This window comes from Haliotis rufescens, unplaced genomic scaffold (genome assembly GCF_023055435.1).
Source record: "Haliotis rufescens isolate VD_foot unplaced genomic scaffold, xgHalRufe1.0.p SCAF_2, whole genome shotgun sequence".
NCBI classification, from domain to species: domain Eukaryota; kingdom Metazoa; phylum Mollusca; class Gastropoda; order Lepetellida; family Haliotidae; genus Haliotis; species Haliotis rufescens.
This window is the reverse complement of record NW_025963890.1, coordinates 6,389,769-6,417,156: the sequence shown is the minus strand read 5'-3', so window position 1 is coordinate 6,417,156 and position 27,388 is coordinate 6,389,769. Positions and strand designations below refer to the sequence as shown.

At 39.3% G+C, this 27,388-nt stretch overlaps 2 protein-coding genes across 3 annotated transcripts; one reads left to right on the top strand and one right to left on the bottom strand.

Annotated features, from left to right (window-relative positions):
- Positions 1–2,853: 2,853 nt before the first annotated feature.
- Positions 2,854–7,591, bottom strand: LOC124147951 (transcription elongation factor 1 homolog). 2 transcript variants are annotated; one of them, XM_046518808.2, is made up of 4 exons: positions 7,553–7,591; positions 6,708–6,852; positions 6,046–6,116; positions 2,854–5,533 (listed from the first exon to the last, which is right to left on the bottom strand). In XM_046518808.2, the coding sequence occupies exons 2-4, from the start codon at positions 6,821–6,823 to the stop codon at positions 5,469–5,471; spliced, it is 252 nt and encodes an 83-aa protein (XP_046374764.1). In that variant the 5' UTR covers positions 6,824–6,852; positions 7,553–7,591; the 3' UTR covers positions 2,854–5,468. The 2 variants fall into 2 exon arrangements, with proteins under 2 accessions (XP_046374764.1, XP_046374765.1); XM_046518809.2 differs by having other exon boundaries at positions 7,513–7,556.
- A 186-nt stretch (positions 7,592–7,777) lies between these two features.
- Positions 7,778–27,082, top strand: LOC124147949 (DNA repair endonuclease XPF-like). The gene is made up of 22 exons (XM_048399544.1): positions 7,778–8,252; positions 8,570–8,666; positions 8,808–8,890; positions 9,166–9,288; positions 9,856–9,913; positions 10,497–10,649; positions 12,815–12,928; positions 13,284–13,432; positions 13,896–13,949; positions 14,186–14,255; positions 15,852–15,936; positions 16,362–16,513; positions 18,485–18,574; positions 18,732–18,848; positions 20,058–20,252; positions 22,126–22,263; positions 22,903–23,031; positions 23,501–23,587; positions 23,914–24,087; positions 24,683–24,823; positions 25,766–25,861; positions 26,321–27,082. Exons 1-22 carry the CDS (start codon positions 8,179–8,181, stop codon positions 26,561–26,563), a joined length of 2,622 nt encoding a protein of 873 aa, XP_048255501.1. The 5' UTR covers positions 7,778–8,178; the 3' UTR covers positions 26,564–27,082.
- The last annotated feature ends 306 nt before the right edge of the window (positions 27,083–27,388 follow it).

The window sequence follows — 27,388 nt, the reverse complement described above, 5'->3', positions numbered from 1 at the left end:
ACTGTATCTTTCAATTTTACAACGACCTGTTTACAAGCTAGTTGGCCATTGTCTGTGGAGTACAGTGGAGCCCTGACATGCACACACAAGCAGTATTTTGCTTTTACTGATCTATGACATACTGTCTGAAGCCAAAGATTTCCCTTGGTTGCAAAGGACATAAAATCATTCATGCAGAACATACTTACAAAAGAAAACACGTGGGCTGTTATTTATGACCATCTATGTTCATTTCATCTACGATTATTTCTATCATATCAGGGTGAAGGAGAAAAGGTATTCTCAACATCAAGATGACACCATAACATATGCATTGGACTACAAGAAATAAAAAAAAGTATATACCGTATTCGACGTAATAAGCGCCACGCTCTAACTAACGTCCACGGCGATATTTGCTAATATATTGGCGAGTGAAATTTCCCAATTAGCACTTCTACCGATTGATCAATGTACACAAGACTTATATATTCGTGTTATATGCACTCTTAATTATGGGTAATTAAATTCTGGAAAAATATATCTGTTGTATGTAAACATTTCAGGCTGTCAGCATAAACCACGAAATTTAAGATCTTTCAACTGTTTTTTTTCACTAAAATAATATTCTAATAAGAGCCCCCTATTTCTAATTTTGAGAGTGCACTGGGTGCTTATTACACGGTACCACTAAATATTTGATAGGGATATTCTTTATCTTTCCATGATACACAAACTGAGTCTCATATTTATGTCAGTGTACATTTAAATATATCTGACATACCTGAATATCCCTATTAAAAGTTGATTTTTTTTTTGTAATTCAGAGTAATTTCCTGTGTTCAACCCCAGTGTTGTGATTTATCTTGCTTTTTCTATTATTTACATATATTCAGTGACTTAGCCCACAAACTCTCATCTATATCATTGTGAACAGAGTTGCATTGGGTATTGTATGAGAATGGTCTTATGCTGCTGTTAGCAATATTCCAGCAATATGTGGGTTTAACCAAAGTGGAAAAGTCTACTACCTATTCCCCTTCGGCTTGAGTGAGTGTGAGTGAGTTTGGTTTAACTCTGCTTTTAACAGTAAACCAGTTATATCCTGGTGTCAGCTTAATGTGGGGGGAAAGCCCGAAGTGATGCAGGTCTGAGACGTTTACCACTTTGGTGAAACCCACGTGCTGAGCTCGGGTATGGTGCTGACAAACCTAGAAACATTATCAGGGCGAACTGGGATTCGAACCCACAATCATAGGTTTCTGGCGTGCCCAAGGGACGCAACTCTGCACAGCAAATTGCAGTGCCTTAGACGACTCCACCTTCGGCTTGAACTCAAGAAAGAAACGGACACATAGTGAAACATCCATTGACCTTTACAAGTCTATCATACATTATATACTACAAACAAGTTAAACAACACCTGATTTTTCATGACTTTTGTTAATCTGTGATGGCCATGACAGATTAACTTTAGTAATATAAAAGAATTTGGTTTCTTAACTTCTTTTGAGAAGTATATAAAGAAACAAGTATCGCTTCACTGCAGTTTCAAAGCGTGACAATATAGACAGTGGTGTCATTAAATCCAGTGTCTTGGCCACATAGTGGACCAACAGCCATGTGCCTGCAGCTAGAATCTTGCAGTGAATCATGGAGTCACATTAGTATATTCCAAAGTCTGACAGCACTTCCTAATGTCAGGAATCACACAATAACAAATTGTATTCCCTAAAACTACATCAGATAGGTAGCATTAATAGTAAAGTTTTTCTGTGGAGACTTCTTGTTCTCTTATTTGTTTGATGCATGAAAAACATCTCATTGTTGTTTCCTATTGGTCAAAACACATGGTGACAAAACCATAATGGCTCCGTGGCATTGTATATATGCCCATTGCAATTGCAAAAAAAACAAAACTCCAACACCTTTTCACATGGCCCGATCATGCCAAAAAGTAATTTAGAACAAGAATATTCTGTTTGGAGCGTTTCATGTTTAATTATATTGGATGGTTAAACAAAAATCATAAAGACATCTTGGTGAACAGAACTCCCTGACCTCACAGTTGAAAGAGTAATTCAGTCTTACTGATGTATCGCTGTTTCATTGTATCATCCCAACACTGTCATCCTTGATTTCATGTACATGGTACATCATATCTCCATTCTACCATCATAAATAGCCTGGACCCAATAGTCACTGCATTGAGCCAAATTTGAACTGAATGAAAAATCCATGTCCAATCAATTTGCTAACATGAGTACAACAAATGGGCTATGTTAGAGTTAGTCTAGATGGAGATCAAGACATGACTTACTAAACAAAGCATTTCAGAATAGGTCCATGGTATTTATAACAGAAAGGAGATATAATACCCTCGATAGAATGGGACATTATAGGCCTTCAGAGTTGTGCACAGTTATATACATTTATCATCCAAAACTGGCTCCCACAGGAGATATCGCTTGGGTGAGATCAAGCGATATCTACATTGCGGATATTGCTACAATGAAATTGCATCGCAATGCTTTGCAGACCATTGTGACCTCATTGGTTACCATGACTTCACAATCAAATGACATCACTAATGGCTCTGCTACTGAAGCTGTTAGCAGTACTTTTAACACTTAAGACATTGCTTATTACTGTCTACAAACTGAAAATGTTGGAAGAATGATGTTGGATGATAAATAAAATCTCACTCTCGTGTCTTTTGATATCAAATATATCAACACTCGTTGATAAAATTGGAAAAAGTCCTCGACAAGCCTCAGAGCTTTTCCACTTTTATCAACTTGAGTTGATATATTTGATATCAAAAGACACTCGGGTGAGATACACATAACAATGTAAAACAAAACAAGAACTGAGTTCAGCAGATCATGTTTATTGAACACATTTATCAAACATGACCATGTACATCAATATCATTGTGAGCAGCACATTAGAGTAACATACACAGGACTGAAGCCTTATCATCCGTCTGGCTGAAACCTTACACCTTGTACACAGTGGTTAAGCTATCAGGGACGAATGTGACCTTAGTCTCATCAAGTTACAAGCATCTGTAGCAGGCAGACCAGCAGATCCTTGTGGAACAGGGCCTTGGTGCCTGCCTGCGGTAGGTAGTATTGGCACGAGTGTAGAGCATCACAAGCATTTCAAGTATAGGACATAGTGTACACTGCAGGAGAATCTGTCAAGGAAAACTGATAGTTTCACTGCAGTTTCAAAGCGTGACAAAATTGACAGTGGTGTCATTGTATCCAGTGTCTTGGTCACAAAGTGCACCTGCAGTACCTGTGGTTAGAATTTTGCAGTGACTCATGGAGTGTTGATGGTGCATTTCTAACCCTGCTAGCCCTTCAATGTTACACGTGTGAGAAATCAATGACAGAGTGCATTCTCTTAAACACTGTTTTCCTACAACTTCCTACAATAATTGTACCAAATTAACACCAATGTATATCAAAATGCCAAATAAAATCTCTAACCTTCACACAACTTAAACACTCAACAGGAAGAAGTATTTGTTTTCAAAAGTGTTTTCGCGATTTTCATGCATACACTATTTTTTATGAACTTCTGCCACTTCACATTTGTTGTGTATCTGACTGTCAGTGTATAACAGTATGTACTTATTACTGGGATCTGAAGAAAGAATCTAGGGATAACGAACCTGGGCCACTCCTTCCTGTTCACTGAACCAATGACCATGCAGTGGAGAGATCATGGAACAATTTGAAATAATAACAAAAAGAAATACTGGTATTATTGATCAATTTATCATGACAACAATTTTTAACTCTGAATCATAGCACTAGAACAAGCAGACTGAAAACTTCAATTTACAGATCACGCTAAAGACAATGCCAAATTTGATAGCATACAGTACCATAAGACTTAGCACACTTTTGTAACTACATGTCTTACAGTGACATACATTTCAATAACCAAATCTATAGTTTTGTAAACTAAAGGACTCACTGTTGCTGTTTATTGCTAATCTTCCCAGTAGTTAACCATAGGGTTCTTGGTAAGTGGCAATACTGAGAGGAATATTAGCATTGTATTGGTCCTCACTCAACATGGAATATGTCTCAACCCCATCCCCAACAACCTGAAATGATTTAAGGATGTTCGCTGGTCTGCATTCAGAGTATTCAACTATTTCTAAAATATGGTACCGTATGTATTTTAAAAATCTAAACGATATTGAAAAGACAAGGAATGTGGGGGGTATCACTGCACATTGAATTGCACTATGCGCTGTTACTAAACACTGTGACAAATTCTTAATTTACTATACAGGCTTATAGGGAAATCACTTTTTGTGTTAACAGTTTGGCATAGAAGCATAACTAATAAAATCTCAAATTTTAAGCACTCATGGCCTTATGCACTTATGTTGAGCAAATGGATACAAATGTGGGCATATACACCTGTCTCTCAAACTGAATGCCATAATGAAATAATGTCAGTTATAACTATGCTGCTGCACTACTCCCATTAAATGGTAAGTAATATGCGACCTGTTGATAAACGGAAATTTAGGAAATTATTTTTTATATATGATGAAATTTTGTGTTAAGAGTCTTGGCTTCATTGCTACATCTCAGACATTTACATTTACCACTTTGGTGAAACCCATGAGCAAGGGTATTGTGCTGACAACCAAGAAACATGATCAGGGTGAACCGGGATTTGAACCCACAATCACGGGTTTCTGGCGTGCCCAAGGGAATGATTGAATGAATGAATATTGATTTATGCTGTATCAGAAAATTTCAAACTATTCGCGACAAGACGTGCCCAAGGGACAGCGACCTAAAGTGCCTTATACGACTGGGACACCCATTCCCCCCCCAACACACAACAAAGGTGCACAGTGACCATGAAAACATACCAGCAGACATCCATGTGATGTAGATAGAGATTCAAACTTACTGAAAGAGATCATTGTAAATACATCAAGAATATTACAACCATTAATCATGTTCATTGATACTCTTGGTCTCACAGTTCAGTCCAAATTGACTACATATGACAGTGATGTGCCGTTTCGTCCGAAAAATTATCTCATTCCAGTGATTTCACTACTTAGAACAAACTTAACTAGATTCGACCTTCTGAACCATGTTAAAACATTGACATCAATGCCAAAACATGTCTGTACATATGAAGTGTATAAGACATGCATACAAACCCATTTGAATGCAAACTGGTCATTTACAAACTTTGAAATGAAAATGACACGGTTACTGAAGATGCACACAGTTACATATTTGCATTTAACATGTTTGAACCAACATCAGGAAAAGATATTCTGATTCACACCATTGCACCAGCTTCTTCATAATGGCAGTTTTGTAGGTGTATCCCAGTGAGCGAAACTGTCACTTTCAGTATGTCCATTTCACGAGTTTGGTAAAGATGTCTGGAGAGACCCAGGACCTGATGACACCAGGTGTCACCAGAACACAACGCTATTGATTGGCTGCCTCACATGCATCTATCCAGTCACTGTACACATCAATAGCTTCTGACAGATCTAAGAAAGAGTTAAGGTATATAATCTTCTACAATGTTCTACTTTCAATAAATTTCTACATGTCTGCAATAATACTATACTACTCAACCTTTGATAGGGATAATAAGATAGGTCATTCTATTCAAATATACACTTGACATATAATAAGAAATATTTTTGTGCATCATGGAAAGATTATAATATCCCTATCAAACATGTAGTATAATATTATGCCCAATGGCACATAAGAGTATATTACATCATTCGTATGATGATTATCATGCTCATAATTGTATAATCTAAAATAATTTTCTATACTTCTGGTAAGCAGTGTTAAAAATAAAGCATGATCACGATCATGGGTCTTCGGTTCTTATCATAACCAGTATGTTAACAATTAAATATCTAGAGGGTCCCTTGACTTAAACACTAATAACCATAGCAGAAAACCCCATTTGATTGTATCGTATGTATACATGGTAAATAAACATATGAAATCTTAAGAAATCTTAAATAATGTCTGATAAGGATACAGTTGATGGTCGTCTGATAATCTTCTAGGCATACACCACAAGTGATCACGCCAGTATTCCTCTGCCGGTCACTGGAATAAAACACATGACAAAAACTTATAGCATGTATAAGATGGTTGCATCTATCATGTCCAGTGATAGAAGTTGGCAATACATGTAGTCTGGTAGTCCTGGATAAACTGCCCAGTGGTTAAGGTATCATAAGGACTAGAAGAAATTTGCCATTTTTAAGGGTTTTGCTATATGTTAGCATTATAAGGACAAATGGACTAAAAATGTTAGCTTCTACCGCTGAATTGTCTATTGGAGCGAACTATGGATAAACTATTTTCTTCTATATCTCTCATGTATCTACTCTTATAACATCTGTCTGACAGTGGGTAGAGCAAAGATATGAATAAATCTTCAAACATTTTGTTTCTTGTCCTTATTTGTCATCTCTTTTTCACTGTAAATTGTGAGACACAAATGAATCAAAAACTTTGCGGTAACATAAACCGTCAAACATTACACAATGTTTAATTTCAATGAAACCACATCTAGACTCAAACTTATGCAAACGATAGACATAAGCATGGTAAGCTTCATGTAAAACTCATAACCTTTGCACAATGTCAGCGACTCAAGTAAATGCCACAAATAGGTGTATATTTGTAACTCACAGCTTGACTTCACATGATTTCTCGTGGTTACAGAATGGACAGTTGAAGAGGGTATCAAGAGGCTGAATAGCCTTCTTCTTTGGTGGGGGTTTTGATGCCTTCTTCCTTCTCCCCATTGTCAACTTTGGATAGTTTTACTTCTGTGCTGAAAGACAATTAAGAACACAGCATTATTAGTTAGTTTTAAGCACAAACGATAGTGTTAGAATCAAATTGTTTGACAAATCAAGGTGGCCATTAGGAGTATGTCATACATAGCAACGACATGGTAAAAATTAGCTGAGGTGACGTAGGACCATGTCTTGACCGTAGGACCGTGACCCTTGGCTAGGTTAAAATGTAAATTTGTGTGTGGGGGCCAATAGATCAAAGAATATTAGTCACTGGACTAAATTATGTTAAGGCAAACGAATCCAAAGATTTCTATTAGCGCAGGCTATTATTGTATCAATATAATACTATACATTGTATACAGCTGTTGTATGGGCTTCGATTTTCTGTTTATTTATGTTTGACATCATATATGAATGTCACTATGAGGATAAGTGAATAGCCATTTTAACTTAAGTGATGAAGTAAGTGCTTGTATCGAAAAACGTTGATATTTTGCCAAGTTGATCGCAACGCGTGGATCTAGCCTGAGATTGAATTTGGCCAGCTTGACCACATTCGACATTTGTTCAGACATCGTGTAAAACCCGTGGATAAATTTCCTCATTTTGTGTGCAAAATATCCACAATATATTTAAACATGACAATGTATGTATTTTTCCTTCACGAAAAAGTCAATTATGACAACGTAAACCTTTATTTCCAAGGAAGAACGTCATGATAAACACACAAACCTGTTTTCCGGAAGTAATTGCTGCACAGCATTGTGGGATATATTGACTAGGAGAATATATTTGATAAATACATTAATTCATGTAAACTATAATATGTACATATGACCATTACTTGACTATGCATTAAAGTACGTTATTATATTTCAGTATCTAATGGTAGAAAATATATTGACATATGTCTCTCATAATTCTCTCTTGTAAAAGTAATTGTGTACGACATTATCCTTTAGGGTGCACTAACAAAATGTCTGCGCCCATGAAACAACTTGTGTTTGGCTGACACAAGCACTTTTTCTTAGTTTTGGGGAACAGTAGGGAGCTATTGCAGCAGTGACAATAACATTTCATGGATGTCAATTGAAAATTCAAATCAGGCGACGTAATATGAGTCAAAACATCACATATTCCCCCATTGTTTGCAGGGTTTAAGAGTAACTTCTGCAAAGTTGGAAGTTGATATTCGGTTGAAAAATAGTAGAAAGTGGAAATATGTTCTACCGTTCTCGAACGGGGACCAGGACAACCACCAAATTCAGTTGAAATGTCATCCTTGAATTCAAATGGCAACTGTCGGATAACATAATAATTATTTTGTGGCGGTAGTGGGGTAATACAATAAATCTAAAATGGCTTTATTAGAATATGAAAACCAAATGTTCCTGGATTCATTCCATGAAGATGGATTGACACTTTTAGCTAAGTATGTTATTTTTTTTTAGAAAGTCTGCTAATAGTGGAGTTTTTTTCTGGCATTTTAATGTCAGTCTGGTCTCTCTTACGGTGCAAGAAAACCATAATGTTTACATGTTTACTGTCTTGTACTGTCCAGAGACTGGTTTTGTCTGTATTGTTATGGTAAAGTACTAATAACTGTGTAATCTGTAATGTATTTATTGTGTTCTTTATTGGTCAACAAATGGATTATTTTATTTGCTATGTTTATGTTGTCATAGTAATAATATTTTTCAGACAACAACATTACACATGTATTTCACATCTTTGTTTATTCGTTTCTAGGGGCCTTGGTATTGACAGAATCTTTTTGAACTTCTTGAAAGTGTATTCAGACCCAGGTAGTCTAGTTTTGGTGTTGAACACATCCACTGCTGAAGAGGTGAGTTAATCCTGACAAAATAAATGAACATTATCCATTATTTAAGGAAAATCATGCAAATGTAGATGATATTATATGACTATTTGTATTTCCTTTTGTGAAGAACAGAAACCCATCAATCCGTTGTTGTAATGTTTGCAGGAATACTTCATTGAACAGTTGGAATCTCAAGGGGTGAAACCACTACCAAAGGCTATTACCAATGAATTCAGCGCTAATGATAGGTAAAGAGACGTATTCAAATTAGTTATGAACGACTGTCCAATGGCTAGCTTCTGACATAGGGGTCAGTCGTCCCAACACTGATAACCTCCAGAATCAGAACAATATAAGTTTGTCACATAAACATTTGTAAAAAGAAAAAAAAGTCTTGATAAATACCAAAAATAATTCTTATGACTGAAAGACCATAGTTAATTAGATAAGAAGTATTGAGTGTACGATCATGATGATGGTCTAAATTGTTCAGGAAGATAGATTAGATTGTGTTTCATTTCAGGTTAAACACATATGTTGAGGGTGGAGTATTGTTTATTACATCTCGGATCCTGGTTGTTGACCTGCTGACTGACAGAGTGCCCATTGATCATGTGACTGGTATCCTGGTGTACAAGGCTCACAAGTAAGTGGTGTGGGTGGGGTAGAGTACTGCTGTGGTTGAATGGGGTGGTGGTGGTGTGAAGATTGATATCAGGGTTTGTGATGTGGGCTAGGCGGGATACTGATGTGGGTGGCGTGTTGTGATGTGAAGAGAAGTCTGTGATTGGAACAGGGGAAGCTCCCTAAGATCAGAATCCTGAATATGATCTGACACAAATAGTTCTGGGTGGTCCATGCAATCCTGTCATGCCTCAGAAGACTATATGTGGGTGACTAACATGATCAGGTGGTCAGACTCACCGACTTGGTTGATGCATGGCATCATACCCCAATTATGTTGATCGATGCTCATGTTATCAATCACTAGATAGTCTGGTCCAGTCTTGATTGTTTATATTGCTGGAATATTGCATGGGATTCTAAACAAGGAACAAACAAAATATGTGGAACATAGACAATTAGCCAAGAGATGTAGATGGAAAAAAACACCAGCTTCATTTCTTTCTTTTCTGCATTCAAGGTCTTTGACAGTATCCTTACGATTGTAGATATTTTCTTGTCACAAATATGGTAAATTCTTCATTTTCAGAATTATTGAGTCATGTCAGGAGGCCTTCATTTTACGCCTGTACAGATCAAAGAACAAAGTAAGCATTTAAACATGATAAAATGAGGAATTGGTTTTCGATATTTGGAATAATGGAATACCTGCCTCTAAAACTATGTGATCACATAATACTATCTATACTATTAAACAATTAACAATGATTAATACATACAAATTGGTATGAAAGTAGAATAAAACTGATTTCAACTGTATGCTGATGAATATTAACATGATCATGATAATGCTTTAAAACAACACAGATGAATTCTAACAAATGATCAGGTTGAAGTATTCGTATTGTTATGTTAAAAGGGGGCACAGGTGACCCAGTCGTCTAAGGCGCCGCGATTCGCTGTGCAGAGTTGCGTCCCTTGGGCATGCCAGAAACCTATGATTGTGGGTTCGAATCCCTGTTTGCCCCGATTATGTTTCTAGGTTTGTCAGCACCATACCCGTGCTCGTGGGTTTCACCGAAGTGGTAAATGTCTGAGACCTACATCACTTCAGGCTTTCCTCCCACATTAAGCTGACACGCAGTGATATAACTGGCATAATGTTAAAAGCGGCGTTAAACCCAACTCACTCACTCACTCACTTGTTATGTTAAATTTCTGCTTTTTCAGACCGGATTTATCAAAGCCTTCTCTGCCAGCCCGGAGTCCTTCACCTCCGGTTTCTGTCAGGTGGAGAGGGTCATGAAGAACCTGTTTGTCAAGAAGCTGTTCTTGTGGCCCCGGTTCCACGCCAGTGTCGTGTCATGCATGGAGAAACACAAGGTCAGTCGACATGGTCGGTGCAGAACATTTCCTTGTAATATTAGGGCGGTTGGGTAGCCTAGTGGTTAAAGCGTTCGCTCGTCACGCCGAAGACCCGGGTTCGATACCCGACATGGGTACAATGTGTGAAGCCCATTTCTGGTGTCCCCCGCCGTGATATTGCTGGAATATTGCTAAAAGCGGCGTAAAATCAAACTCACTCACTCACTTGTAATATTAAGTTACATTCGTTAGTTTACAAGCTGATGAGTCTTGTACACCATGAGACTATGATACTGCTTGAATAATCTCTCACACGTTGCTGGTGACATATATACCAAATTTTTTATTATGAGTGGAAAGACTTGTTTCAAATTTGAAGCAGATTGTCACAGTGTATGTTAAGAATGGTGTTGTTACAGATAGCCACCCATAAAATTGATTGCTTCTCACATTTTTAACCATTTTATCAGTATAAAAAACTGCTTGGGTCACCTGTTTTGATGAAGCTAGTTTGGTTACTATGGTTACTAGAGGCCCGATTCATTTGTCTCACAGGTTGCCAGGATGTAGCTGTAGCCATTATTTATATTTAATCTCTTAATATGTTAGTTAATATTTAATCAATCTCGTCGTTTTGAGCTTGATCTCCTCAAACATCCTTTGTCATTACCTCTGACCTGTTGTGATGATTCTGAGGCAGAGGAAGTCCCAGTATTCCATGCCTGTTCAGTGCCTATTAGGCCGTCTTATGTGCCTTAGGCGCCGCAATTTGCTGTGAAGAGTTGCATCCCTTGAATCCCGGTTCATCCCGTTTATGTTTCTAGGTTTATCAGCACCATACCCATGCTTGCAGGTTTCAACAAAGTTGTAAACGTCGAAGACATGCATCCTCGCACATCAAACTGACACACATGATACATGTATAACTGGTATACTGTTCAAGGCGGCATTAACCCCAACTCACTCACTCACTCATTCATCAGTGCCCAGGAATGAGAACTGGTGGTTACTATGTGGGCCGGCCTGGCATGCTATCGCTTTCAGTGTTCGCAAAAATTTTAAAACCCAACAAGAAAGTCGGGCAGGTGACCCATAAATGTTGCATGCAATCTTCATGGTCATACCTGCCCACATTCAGACAATATTGAATTTCAATGTATACTTCTGTATTGTGTTATCAAGCTCCTAAGAAGTATTTATGATTATGTGTCTAAATATCAATCCCAATACTCTAAACTTATGACTAGATTGACCAATGAAAGCGTAGTCAGTTCCTTTCATCTGTCGTTAATAATGGACTGCCGACAAAAGTATGCGAAAAATAAGAGACAAATCGTGTCTTTATTCAGGTGAAATGATGCAAACAATTACTTGAGAATCTACGAGGAATAAATTAGGCAGTTTGAGGCAAATTTCATACAGCCCGACAGAAAAGTCACCAGCTGCGGGCAGTCGAGCAGGCAGTTATTTTGGACACTGGTTTCTATTGACCAATGGTAACATCTCTGGATTATTGCTGACTGGAGTGGAAAATAACAATCACTCACTCATTACTCCTGAGACAGACATCACTGAAGTCCCTCTGCAGGATTGGTTTGTTTGTTGTGATCCATTTAGTCAACATGTTGAAGAGCATAGGTTGCTGGGGACCTATTGTAACCAGGAATCCCCATGGGGGACCCTGTGCAAGAATATATCGAATTCTGGGGTCAGAATAGGTCCTCCAACTTAGCTTCTTTGTTGATTGTGGGTTATTGTACCCTAAGGGGAAGTTGCTCATAGTATCCAACACTTGTCTATCTGGCAGGGGGCATGGTTGGCCCAGTCGTCTAAGGCCCTGCGATTCACTGTGCAGAGTTGCGTCCCTTGGGCACGCCAGAAACCTTTGATTGTGGGTTCGAATCCCGGTTCGCCCCGATTATGTTTCTATGTTTGTCAGCACCATACCCGTGCTCGTGGGTTTCACAGAAGTGGTAAACGTCTGAGACCTACATCACTTCGGGCTTTCCTCCCACATTAAGCTGACATGCCGTGATATAACTGAAATACTGTTAAAAGCGGCGTTAAACCCAACTCAGTCAGTCTGTGTCTATCTTGCCCACAGTCAACTGCATGATACGGCTGAAATACAGCTTACTGGGGTATAAAACAAACAATCAAATTCAGCCTGGTCTCTCTTTCAGGTGGATGTGATTGAGCTGCAGGTGCAGATGACGTCCACCATGACGGCATGTCAGACAGCGCTGCTGGACCTCATCAATGCCTGTGTCAACGAGCTGAAGAGATGTACACCAGCTGTAAGTGTCCTATAGCTTTAGGTGTTACTTACACTACAAACAAACGCGAGAGTGGCGGGTGCTGCCGGCAGAGCAGGACATGCTTACTCTTGCGAACTCCTGGTGTCATCACTGATTTTCAGTGATCCATGTATATAATTTGTATCACTGTTTTGCCTCTTATGCCCAATGGAATCTGTTTCGCCAGATGATAAAGACCTGATTATTCTGCTGTATTCTTGGTCTTTTCAAATTATCTAAATTTCTATTGCTTAATGTTACTGATTTTGTAAAAATTCAAAATTGATTTCCTGCAGTACTTATATTTGTCAGGAAGTAAACTTGGATACGTATTTCATATTTGCGTTACTTTCAGATTGATACAGATGAAATCACAGTGGAGAATGCTTTAGCCAAAGCCTTTGACCGAGCTATTCGACAACAGCTGGATCCAATATGGCACCAGCTAGGGGCTAAATCAAGACAGCTCGTCTCCGATCTTAAAACTCTACGTCTCATTCTCAAGTTTGTAAAACCCTCATGTACTTACTAGTATGATACATTTTCATTACTTGCGAAAGACTGATGGGTGACTGGGTAATAAATTAAGGCTATCCCACACTAAAAGAAATTGGTAAGATACTGCCGTGAATAAAGTATTGGTGAAATATGGGATGATGCATTTGTAGCAGGATTTGGAGTCATCCCACAGATAACATCCTCACCCTGTCAGCCTGCTGACAGGGTTAACCTTTTTGGTCATGTGGACAAGGCGTCCGATCTCTGATCAGAAGGTCCGTGGTTCAATCCCATCTCGGGACTCAGAAATTTTATGGCCGCTACACGTTCAAAAGGAAGTTTGGACAGTAACACATGGTGCAGGGTATTTATATTGGATATAATATACTGGATTATCAAAGATGGGGAAATCGGGAAATAGTAATTGTTAATTGTCTCCTAATTTGGCCTCTTGGTTTTCTCTTTTCAGACACCTTACACAGTATGACTGTGTGACATTCTACAGTCTTGTGCATTCAGTCAGGTAGGTTGATTGTACAGAGATTAGTAGGGTCCATAGTATAGGAGCCATGCTCATTTATACATTTGTCAAAGATGTCCTGGAAAGATATGGAGGAGTTATACTGGAATTAGCTAGGCTTCTCAGGGACTCAATAAACTCAAATTAAGCCTTTTGCAAGACGACTTTGGATAAACAAAAAAAAGGTTGTATATTTGAAATTGTGTAATTTGAAGTGCTGTAATTATTTATTCTTGCAGGACAAATGAAAAAACTTTTGGTCAAAACACTGGTTGGTTGTTTCTGGATGCTGCTGACAGTCTGTTTGTGGTAAGTAGGTCGGTCTGCCAGTGTTGGGGTGAGTGAGTGACAGTCTGTTTGTGGTAAATAGGTCGGTCTGCCAGTGTTGGGGTGAGTGAGTGAGTGACAGTCTGTTTGTGGTACATAGGTCGGTCTGCCAGTGTTGGGGTGAGTGAGTGAGTGACAGTCTGTTTGTGGTAAATAGGTCGGTCTGCCAGTGTTGGGGTGAGTGAGTGAGTGACAGTCTGTTTGTGGTACATAGGTCGGTCTGCCAGTGTTGGGGTGAGTGAGTGAGTGACAGTCTGTTTGTGGTAAATAGGTCAGTCTGCCAGTGTTGGGGTGAGTGAGTGAGTGACAGTCTGTTTGTGGTAAGTAGGTCGGTCTGCCAGTGTTTGGGTGAATGAGTGAGAGACAGTCTGTTTGTGGTAAGTAGGTCGGTCTGTCAGTGTTGGGTGAGTGAGTGAGTGACAGTCTGTTTGTGGTAAGTAAGTCGGTCTGTCAGTGTTGGGGTGAGTGAGTGAGTGACAGTCTGTTTGTGGTAAATAGTTTGGTCTGTCAGTGTTGGGGTGAGTGAGTGACAGTCTGTTTGTGGTAAATAGGTCAGTCTGTCTGTTGGGGTGAGTGAGTGAGTGAGTGACAGTCTGTTTGTGGTAAATAGGTCAGTCTGTCAGTGTTGGGGTGAGTGAGTGAGTGAGTGAGTGACAGTCTGTTTGTGGTAAATAGCTCAGTCTGTCAGTGTTGGGGTGTGTGAGTGACAGTCTGTGGTAAATAGGTCAGTCTTTCAGTGTTGGGGTGAGTGAATGAGTGACAGTCTGTTTGTTGTAAGTAGGTCAGTCTGCCAGTGTTGGGGTGAGTGAGTGAGTGAGTGACAGTCTGTTTGTGGTAAGTAGGTCGGTCTGTCAGTGTTGGGTGAGTGAGTGAGTGACAGTCTGTTTGTGGTAAGTAGGTCGGTCTGCCAGTGTTGGGGTGAGTGAGTGAGTGACAGTCTGTTTGTGGTAAGTAGGTCGGTCTGCCAGTGTTGTGGTGAGTGAGTGAGTGACAGTCTGTGGTAAGTAGCTTGGTCTGTCAGTGTTGGGGTGAGTGAGTGAGTGAGTGACAGTCTGTTTGTGGTAAATAGTTTGGTCTGTCAGTGTTGGGGTGAGTGAGTGACAGTCTGTTTGTGGTAAGTAGGTCAGTCTTTCAGTATTGGGGTGAGTGAGTGAGTGAGAGACAGTCTGTTTGTGGTAAATAGGTCAGTCTTTCAGTATTGGGGTGAGTGAGTGAGTGAGTGACAGTCTGTTTGTGGTAAATAGGTCAGTCTTTCAGTATTGGGGTGAGTGAGTGAGTGAGAGACAGTCTGTTCTAATTGAGAGCTTTAGGGGAAGTTGATAAGTGCCTGAATGGGCTGGTGAGTTGATAAATGACTTAAGGTGATTGAAATGATATGGTGGGTTGCAAACTACCAGCTATTAGAAACATGTGATTAGTGAGCTTTATAAGATCCTGAATTGTCAAATGAGCAGATAAGTGATTTGGTGGATAAGAGGGTGAATGAGTGAGTGTGTGTGGTTGACTGTATTAGTGACTGTGACTGGTCAATGTCGGATGTAAGTAGACTCTCTCCACTTTGGAACGTTTTTTTCCCAGCATGCTAAAGACAGAGTCTGGAAGTCTGCACCCAAAAAGAAGAAAACTGGAGATGAAAATGAAGACAAGACAAAGGAGGAACCAAGTATGTCATCAAACAAAGTCAGATACATTTAGCTCCGATTTACCAAATGACAGGTAGGATAAATACAGGGGATGTGGTGAAAGCGTTCACTTGTCAAGTCGGAGACCCGGGTTCAATGGGTACAATGGTTGTGAAGCCCTTCTGTGGTGTCCACTGCCATGATATTGCTGGAATATTGCTAAAAGCAGCATAAAAACCAAACTCACTCACTCAGTCATTTTTACAGCAGCAAGCTCAACATGAAAAGATCTTATGCTATACAACACTGGGTAAAAAGGAAATGTTAGGCTCTCCTGACAAATTAAAAATGATATGTTTTGAGGTGCTGACTGAAAAAAATATTCCGTCTCAAACAAAATCTCCAACCGCCCACCCCTGAATATTAAATGGACGAGTCCCAAATGTGAACCATGTCCTCGCTGTAGTCCCTGTGCTGGAGGAGTGCCCCAAGTGGCAGGTGTTGAAGGAGGTGCTGCGAGAAATTGATGAGGAAAACAAGAAGTGTGACCCTGACCTTGGCCCAGGTCGAGTCCTTGTCTGTGCTGAGGATGATCGCACATGCAGCCAGTTGAAGGAGGTAAGAAACAGAATATGAGAACAGGATCAGGACAATCACGAGTTCAGGACAATCACGAGTTCAGGACAATCACAAGTTCAGGACAATAACGAGTTCAGGACAATAATGAGTTCAGGACAATAACAAGTTCAGGACAATGAGTTCAGGACAATAACAAGTTCAGGACAATAACAAGTTCTGGACAAAAATGAGTTCAGGACAATCATGAATTCAGGACAATGAGTTCAGGACAATAACGAGTTCTGGACAAAAATGAGTTCAGGACAATCATGAATTCAGGACAATAACGAGTTCAGGAGAATAACGAGTTCAGGACAATGAGTTCAGGACAATAACAAGTTCAGGACAATAATGAGTTCAGGACAATAACAAGTTCAGGACAATGAGTTCAGGACAATAATGAGTTCAGGACAATAACGAGTTCAGGACAATAACGAGTTCTGGACAAAAACGAGTTCAGGACAATAACAAGTTCAGGACAATAACAAGTTCAGGACAATAATGAGTTCAGGACAACAAGTTCAGGACAATAATGAGTTCAGGACAATAACAAGTTCAGGACAATGAGTTCAGGACAATAACGAGTTCAGGACAATAACGAGTTCTGGACAAAAATGAGTTCAGGACAATAATGAATTCAGGACAAAAACGAGTTCAGGACAATAACAAGTTCTGGACAATAATGAGTTCAGGACAATAACAGGTTCAGGACAATAATGAGTTCAGGACAATAACAAGTTCAGGACAATAATGAGTTCAGGACAATAACAAGTTCAGGACAATAATGAGTTCAGGACAATAACAAGTTCAGGACAATGAGTTCAGGACAATAACGAGTTCAGGACAATAACGAGTTCAGGACAATAACGAGTTCTGGACAAAAATGAGTTCAGGACAATAATGAGTTCAGGACAATAACGAGTTCAGGACAATAACGAGTTCAGAACAATGAGTTCAGGACAATAACAAGTTCAGGACAATAATGAGTTCAGGACAATAACAAGTTCAGGACAATAATGAGTTCAGGACAATAACAAGTTCAGGACAATAATGAGTTCAGGACAATAACAAGTTCAGGACAATAATGAGTTCAGGACAATAACAAGTTCAGGACAATAATGAGTTCAGGACAATAACAAGTTCAGGACAATAATGAGTTCAGGACAATAATGAGTTCAGGACAATAACAAGTTCAGGACAATAATGAGTTCAGGACAATAACAAGTTCAGGACAATAATGAGTTCAGGACAATAACAAGTTCAGGACAATAATGAGTTCAGGACAATAACAAGTTCAGGACAATAATGAGTTCAGGACAATAACGAGTTCAGGACAATAACAAGTTCAGGACAATGAGTTCAGGACAATAACAAGTTCAGGACAATAATGAGTTCAGGACAATAACAAGTTCAGGACAATAATGAGTTCAGGACAATAACAAGTTCAGGACAATAATGAGTTCAGGACAATAACAAGTTCAGGACAATAATGAGTTCAGGACAATAACAAGTTCAGGACAATAATGAGTTCAGGACAATAACAAGTTCAGGACAATGAGTTCAGGACAATAATGAGTTCAGGACAATAACGAGTTCAGGACAATAACAAATTCAGGACAATAACAAGTTCAGGACAATAATGAGTTCAGGACAATAACAAGTTCAGGACAATAATGAGTTCAGGACAATAACAAGTTCAGGACAATGAGTTCAGGACAATAACGAGTTCAGGACAATAACGAGTTCAGGACAATAACGAGTTCTGGACAAAAATGAGTTCAGGACAATCATGAATTCAGGACAATAACGAGTTCAGGACAATAACGAGTTCAGGACATTTTTGAGTTCAGGACAATCACGTGTTCAGTACAAAAACAAGATCATTACAATGTGAAGATCATTGCAACCAAGGCTATAAGTATCATGTACTATCAATGATTAGAACAGTCCTGTTCTCTACCTTTGTTTCAGTGCCTGTGTGATGGAGGCAAGTCTATGCTAGCCCGACTCTACAACAAGTTCCTAGCTGTGAAGGGCGGCCATGTTGAAGGGGAGAAAGACGTAAGTGGAGGCTACACTTTTTGTCTCTCAAAATTCCAGCTAATTGATATCATTTGATTCCCTTCATAAATGGCGATTAACGTTCAATACTCTGCAAATCTATGACGCCATATTTGCACTTACATTTATGTATCTAGCAATGTCATTGTGCTTTCAGAGAAAACATTTTTCAAGGAAAGGGAAAGGTCATGGCAAGGGTCAAAAGTCTGCTCCTGAAGCGTTGACCTTGACCCAGATGATTGATGCAAACAAAGAGTTGGCTGAAGGAGACCAGGTGATGACAATGAGATCTGAGTTAAACCTATCCAAGACAGTTTTGCACATACCGGGCGTTGACAACATGGTTTGTTATGAGGTCATGCCTGCCTGGAGTTGAGACTAGAATGCCTCAGATAGATTTTCCTCTGGAACTAGTACATCACACAACAGACATTCCCCCAAAAGCAGGAAGGTGCCTGAATCAGAATGTTTGCATGGATGATTCCACAAGTGGTCCCTCCTTATCCCTGCCGCCTCCGTGGTCTAGTGGTAGAGCGTCCGCCCGGAGAGCGGAAGGTCCGGGTTTCGATCCCGGCCGCGTCATACCAAAAGACGTTAAAAGATGGTACTTGTTGTTACCCTGTCTGGCGCTCGACATTAAGGGGCTAAAACAAGGACTGGTCGGCTCGGAGTCAGTATACTGTGTCTGAGTGGGGTATTCATGTTAAACTGCGGCATGGTATCTCAGTGAGCTAGCACTATAAATCGGCATCAGTCCGGACTAGTACAAGCAGTCACAGACACACACGTGCATGCACGTCGCTATATAAGTGCAATAATCTTGGACGCGACGTTAAACCCAATTTCACCTCACCTCACCCTCCTTATCCCTGTCAGGGATTCTCGGGTTTGATATGTACAGTATCTCATGCTTGTCATTAGAGTGGGGATTGGGTGGTCAAAATGTATGCCTGACGCTGTGTGTTTTTGCAGCATCAGTTATTGCACATACTATCAGCCACTGGGTTGGCTGACCCAGACGCATTACAGGTTTCCACGAAATCTTATTATGATATCTGACTGTTTCATAAAACAACATTCACTCACTCATTCATGAAGTCGTGTCCAATTTGGTGTGGTGTTAGTGGGTCTGAACATATGGTATCAAATATTTTGGGATGAACTGGATTAGTTTGCAGTCTTGTCATATGGGCATGTTCTCATTCATAATGACATGAATAACGAACATGACAAATAATGACCCATTTCTGTGTGAATTTGACATACAGCAACATGCCTAACAGAATCATTTGAAATATGGATTCTGTACCTGTGTTTACTCATGGAGTATGTCATCGTTCAAAGAATACTGGGTACTTTAGTGTTTTTTTTTTTTTACCAAGCCGTTTTCACATTCACTCATCATATTCAAGTCACTAGCTGACAATGCCTACTGGAAGTTCTTTCTCATTACCGGTAGGTGCCAACATTCATGTTTTCGCAGCATTCCGATACCTCAGATGACTCCCCCCTGACCTCCCAGGATGCCTACTACGGGGTTCTGCCGGAGCCGATGACCATCCTGCACCCCCTCCACGGCTGCACTGACCCCCACGGGCTGACCCGCACCCTCCAGGAGGTCGAGCCCAGATATGTCGTGCTGTACGACGCCGACATGCAGTTTGTACGACAGATAGAGGTGGGCACTCATATTGACGGCAACTACTTCCCAACTTACTTAGCAACTGTTCAGCTACTGGTGAACTATTACCATCGGTGTTAGCTTCATGGAATTTCTCGGCAATATGATACAAACTTAGACTTTGGTAATGAAATAGATCAACTTTCATCTGTTTGTCCGCAGCCGACCTGACCCATGATCTGGCAACTTATGGCTGCCTAGTGTTGGGAACATATACTTCTTCTCTTTTTTATCTTGCCATGATACACAAAACTGATTCTCATGATATGTCAAGTGTATATTTAAATAGAATGACATGTCTGATTATTCCTATCAAAAGTTGATGAGCATATTTTGCTATTCAGTTGGATTTCATCATTTTTGATTACGTTTGTTTGTTTGTTGTTTAACACCGCACTCAGCAATATTCCAGCTATATGACGACTGTCTGTAAATATTCGTATCTGGACCAGACAATCCAGTGATTGATATCACGAGCATCGATCCACGCAATTGGGATCGATGACATGCTTCAACCAAGTCAGCGAACCTGACCACCCGATCCTGTTGGTCACCTATTTACGACAAGCATAGTCGCCTTTTACGGCAAGCATGGGTTGCTGAAGACCTATTCTACCCCGGATCTTCACGGGTCATTTATAATTACAATCATATTGTTTCAGCAAATCAGTTATTGATAACACACAGCTGCTAATATATTCCATTACATATAAAAGTACCCACTTTAATCCTTGATTTAATGTCAGTATTTCATTCAGTATAAAGCTGCAGATTTTAAAGACCTCTATGAAAGAAATGTTTAATTTTCAAAATGGATGTCTGCAATACTTTGTATACACTGTAGGAGTTTGGTAGCTAAGCTATGTGTAGACGAGTTGGGATTGACCTTCATGGTTTGGAAAGGAAAGGAATACTTTCGGGGGGTCCAGGTTTCAGGTTGTGACCTACGTGTGGCACACTTCAGTGGAGTAACATCATGCGTGTAACATTACAATGCCCTGAAGCCCTGTCCTAATTGTAAAAAGGTGATTTCTTTATTCGAAACAAAGCTCAGTTATCAAGTGAAATAAAATGGAAATGGATTGTCTGAACTCTTTGATTGTATACTACTCCCAACAAGTTAAAGAACACCCAATTTCTTCAAATGAAAATAGTTAATCCGTCATGGCGATCACAGATTGACTACAGTCATATGAAAATATCTGGTGTTATTTAACTTCTTTTGAGTTGTACATTTCTTATGCAATTGAAACGTCAGAAACTATTTCAACTGCAGCATGCATGTCATATTTAACTGACGTTTCTATCGCATAAGAAATGTAATACTCAAAAGAAGTTAAATTTCTACCTCTGCCTTTTCAGCTTCCTTTCAAACACTGTTACGTCTGTTTGAATCATTAAAACTATTTCAACTGCAGCATGCAGGTCATATTTAATGATTCAAACAGATGTAACAGTGTTTGAAAGTAAGCAGAAAAGGCAGTGTTAGAAATTGGCACGAGTCCTGTAGTCCTTGTCAAACTGACCAATGCATCATAAGGACGAGTAGAAATTTGTCATTTTAAGGACTAATGGGGTAAAAATGATAGTTTCTACCGCTGAAAGTCTTGGGGTTCTTGTCATGCTGCTAATGTTAAAAGTTAAGGATTATGGGGTCAAATATTACAGAGCAAACTTCAAGGATCCCTCATGAGGTTCAAACACTGCCTGATTGTGCATCCCATGGAGGTCAAATTGTATATCATTTACACCCATTCTTTATTTCTATGCATGATTGATGCAATATGGATCCAGTAACAACCTGCCACATTGGTACACATTGTTTCCTCGTGTGACCTGTGTCTGACATGCAGTGACTTCAATGTGCTAGGTGTATCGCTCCACACGTCCGGGGGCCCAGCTGAGGGTGTACTTCCTGCTGTACGGCAGCTCGGTGGAGGAGCAGAGATACCTCACCACGCTCAGGCGGGAGAAGGATGCCTTTGAACACCTCATCAAACAAAAAGCTGTGAGTGTCAATAACAAGATGGGAACCCAGTAACATTTAAGTGTGCTTCACGCCAACAAAAGGTGCTCCGCACTGTCAGCACTCTTTCGAATGTCCAATACACATGTACTTGATATCTGAAGGAAAACATTATATTAATTTACATAACCAGATTTCCAATACTTTCTTGATTCTATAGAAACACCAGGTCCCCTGTTAAAGGTATCCCAAGGGCCTGCCATACAGACCCTGAAACAAATATATCCAGTATAGCATAAGCAAGTCTATAATAGTTGGCAAGTCTAGATTACTGCAGTTTCAATAGAATGCAGAGTATCTGGGCTCCTTTTTATTATATTTTATTAAGATAATTTAACAACTTTTTTTTCTGTAAAATATTTCCATTTCAGAAAATAGATTTGAGTCAAGGGCTAGTAGAATTTCAGTCTCTGTTGTGTTTATATCATGTCACTATTTGGGCGAGAAAATAGTTCAGGTTTATTTGTACAGTGAACTTGGGTGGCAACAGTGGCTCAAGCTCAGTGATAGTTTTCAGATGAGTGACCCAGCAGCTTTGAAAATTTGAATCTTACATTTCATAATTTTGATATGCAACATTAAGGTTAGTTAGTATTTAATATTTTTGTTTCTTGTAATCAGACAATGGTGATCCCAGAGGAGAGGGATGGCAAACTGGAGGACGACCCAAACCTTGCACGGGGTACAACTGCAGCAAATGAAACTGTCAGCTCTCGGAAAGGTGGCACAGTCACAGAAGTTCAGCAGAGAGTATGTTTAGATATAGGCCTTTTTGATGTACAGTAAACTACTGTTATAACTAACTCAAAGGGACCAGTGATTTTAGTTCGTAATAACCGTAGTTCGATATAAGCATATAAACAGCATATATACATCAAATGGCCAGGACTAAAAAATAAGTTCATTATATCCGTCAGTTCGTTATAAGCGTGTTCGTTATAAACGTAGTTTACTGTATATGTTTATGCATGGGTCATAAAAAATTGTCACCAAAGAAAAGCTTCAGTTAGCTATACAGTATCGCTAGTTGTTCATTTGTCTTATTTCTTGAAATAAAATTTAATTCGTTCATAAGTTGGGGTCCCATGTTTGTTCCAGTATTGTTGTAATTGGGGAGCACGATGTCATGGTAGGTGTGCTAATTCATTGATTAGGGTATATGAACTGTTCTTTGTCAACAATGTTTTCTCCTGACTGTGGGTGATAATATCGGTTTCAGGTAATTGTTGACATGAGGGAGTTCCGAAGTGAATTACCATCTCTTATTCATAGGAAAGGAATTGACATTGAACCAGTTACAATAGAGGTGAGTGGTTTGCAGAATAATTGGGGAATACAAGGGCTTGGGATTGTTTTGCAGACATTTTAGATTTTTGGGTGCAAATCTTGCAAGTCAAAATAATTCCTCTTCATTATCACGAATAGGTTCACACTGATCTGGGATTTGTTATCTCTTTGCAAGCAGTACACAGTTGTAAGTTATGACATCTATCCAACCTTCAAAACAGTAATTTATTCAAAAAACAATTGAAGAATTTTCATTCATTTTAAACTGTTGATTGACAAAAATGTTTTCACTTTTGGTGATTGTTATCATCAGTTGCCATAGATACATGTCTTTTTGATGCACAGGTAGGGGATTACATCTTGACCCCTGACATCTGTGTGGAGAGGAAGAGTGTGAGTGATCTGATTGGATCACTCAACAATGGCCGACTCTACAACCAGTGCGTCTCGATGTGTAGATTTTACAAGAGGCCAGTGCTGCTGATTGAGTTTGATGCCAACAAGTCCTTTGCTCTCCAAGTGGGTAAAACTGACTCAGTAGGCCTACATATGTATTCTCAAGATTTTTTGAATATTTAAGTGTGGTCACTGGCTAATTGTAGCGTTGCTTGTTGATATGTTAATCTTTAAGAGTGGTATTTGATTGTATTTTGTGTACGCTCCGTCAACAAAAATATTATGGTGGGTTTGTATTGCAATTAGGGCAAGCTGGCCCAGTTGTCCATGGTGTAGAAACACCTTGCTGTTAGAGTTATGTCCCTTAGGTGCGAGGATCTGCTGTTCGGGGGTTTGAATCCCAGATTTGTCCCAATTATGAAACTAGGTCTGTCAGCACCACACCCAGGCTCATGCCAAGTTTACAGCCTGCACTTTAGCAGTCTTCAACATAACCCTACACACTGTGACACAACTGAAATACTCTTTATAGCAGCACTAAGCCAAACACAATCATTGCATTGTAATATATTCTTAACAGGTACACTATATATTGCATTGTTATGTATACTGTTGCTATGTGGCTGAAATAATGCTGACGCGACGTTAAATTTTAACTCACTCACTCTCAACAGATATATATTGTATAACATATTACAAATTATATTGTTGTTTGCAGGGCAAATATCCAATGTCCAATGATGTTTCCATCCAAGATGTAACATCCAGGCTGTCCATATTGACCCTACACTTTCCCAAACTAAGAATCTTGTGGTGTCAGAGTCCCTATGCTACTGCAGAAATGTTTGAAGAACTGAAGGTTAGTAGAACTTTATACATCACAGAGGCATGACACAGCTTGAATTGATGGAGAATCCACAAGATACTGGGAGTGCCAGTCACTGGTTCCTGCACTGTTTTCTCTACCTACTAGGGCTGGGACGATACAATAACTTAACGATCACAATACCTTGCTCACAGTCCTATACACATCACGATGCATGCATGTGCTCTTATCTATGGTGCATAAGCCATCTTTTTCATAAACAGGATGGACAAATACCTGGCACACTAACGATTTACATTTGGCAGTGTCAATAATGGCGCAATGGATGAAAATATTTACATTTTAACTACTCACTTTTACAAGTAATTATTGTTTGGTGTAACATTTATTAAAGAATACATTTAAGGTAAGAATCGATACTATTTACTTAGTATGCGATTATGAACGATACTTGATACTTGTCGTCCCACTACTACTACCTAAGACAGCATACTTGTTGCATAAGTATGAGGTAGTTTTATCTTCAGATAAAGGAAACAGAATAGTTGGTGGTTTCCTTACTCCTAGAAATTTTCTTCAAGATTTGATTAATAATATGTTAACTAGTTACTGTCCTGTGTCGATACAAAATGATACAAATATAAGATAAGGATGATATGTCAATTTGTATGAAATCAATTGTCAGGATCGGATGGTGAGGCTCACTGACATGGTTGATGCATGTCATCGTATCCCAATTGCATGGATTGATGCTCATGATGTCAATCACTGGATTGTTTGGTCCAGACTTTATTATGTACAGACGCTGCCATATAGCTGGAATATTGCTAATTGTGGCATTAAACAACAAACAAACAGCTGGTGGGAACTATTTTTTTACTAAGCTATTTAATTTATTGTTTGTAAGCCCAGGAAATGTTGACTTTAGCAGTATATTTTGAATTTTTCTGTAGAAATAATGAACATATATTACAGAAAGGGCGGCCCCAGCCTGATGCGGCGACTGCGATGACTGTGACGGCTGGAGAGGGAACAGTGGAATGGACAGACAAGTACAACCACAGTCCTCAGGTGGGTTGTTAGTGAACACTGGTGTGGCAAGTTGTAATCCGGTGCCTTACAGGGAGAGGATGAAAACACATCATGCTATTTGAAGACTTCCTAATCATGTGGCTAAATGTGGGATTGCTTGTAAATTATGTTGACTGCAAACATGTTGAGTTATCTCCCTTTGCTTATCAGTGAAGTTATTATAAGCTATTCATTATATTTTTACTTCATGATGATTGGCTAGTTAACACCAATTGTTCACATTGCTTGTGAAGCAGCCTATAGCAATGTGGCGTTGCCAGAAATTGACAATGACATCCCCCTGTGTTCACACGGTAATGACCTACTCCCAACCTCATCTGCTTAGGCTTGTATAAACTGAATTCATTTGGATCTGATAATCCGTAATTCCTTATAGTTTGTAGTCTATTCTACATATCTGCAGTACATTGAAAAAAGAATCTATTTGATTGGTTGCAGGACTTCCTGCTGAGGATGCCCGGAGTGAACTCCAAGAACTACCGGTACATCATGAACAAAGTACAGGACCTGGCCGAGCTGACCACGCTGTCGGAGGAGGAACTGTCAAGCATTATGGGTAATGCCCAACAAGCCAATCAGCTGTACACCTTCCTTCACACAGAACAGAAACAGATGGAGGTGGTAACCACATCAAGCAAATCACGTTTTGAAAATAAGAAATCTTTCAAACGAAAAAGATGATATCCCTTGCAAAGGAATTTTGGAAAATTTCTGAAAAGACGATCAGCTGCAGTGTTCCTTTTCACCTATAAGAAGTACGATACAAGTACTTTGCAAATCATTGCCGGATATTCAAAGCATTGTCAAGTGGAAACTTAATAAATGTGTAGAAAGTCCAACACATAGTGCATATTGTACAGAATTCTTTCAGGGACTCATTACAAACAAGGTTGAGTGTTGAGCAGATGTGTTGAGTGTAACTCAATGTGCACACTCTGTAGCAAAAAAGTCAATGTTGCACTGAAATGATGGAAGTTTCTGAAGACTCATTCAAAGAAGAAGAGGAACAAAGAAATGTTCAAGTTGTTGTGAGGGATACTGGAAAGTATTAAGGCACTGATCGGTAGCCATCATCAAGGAACTAATGACACGAAATGCTAGAACTTTATGCCATGAGATGTCATTTTAACATTGACATGGGACACAAAATTATGTATGTCATAATTTACTTTCATGCAAGTGAAATTTTGAAATGATGCATATAATTTGTCTTGTTTTCTATCATCCATTGAATGTGTGAGTGAAGGATGAAAGGTAGATTTTGTGTGCTAAGAACACAACAAACCCCTGAAGACAGCTGGAGAAGTGATCACCAAGTAGAAATGAGGGGACTAAAATGGGGATAGTGTGGTCACAATGTCAATCCATGAACAGTTAATATTCTGTCTTTTACTTTTCAAAGAATTCTTCTATGTTATAGTCTACCACATTGCAATGTCAGGGAGAAGTAGTACCCATCATGCCTATTTCTGTTGCAAAAACTATATTGACAGGGATAGGGTGGTT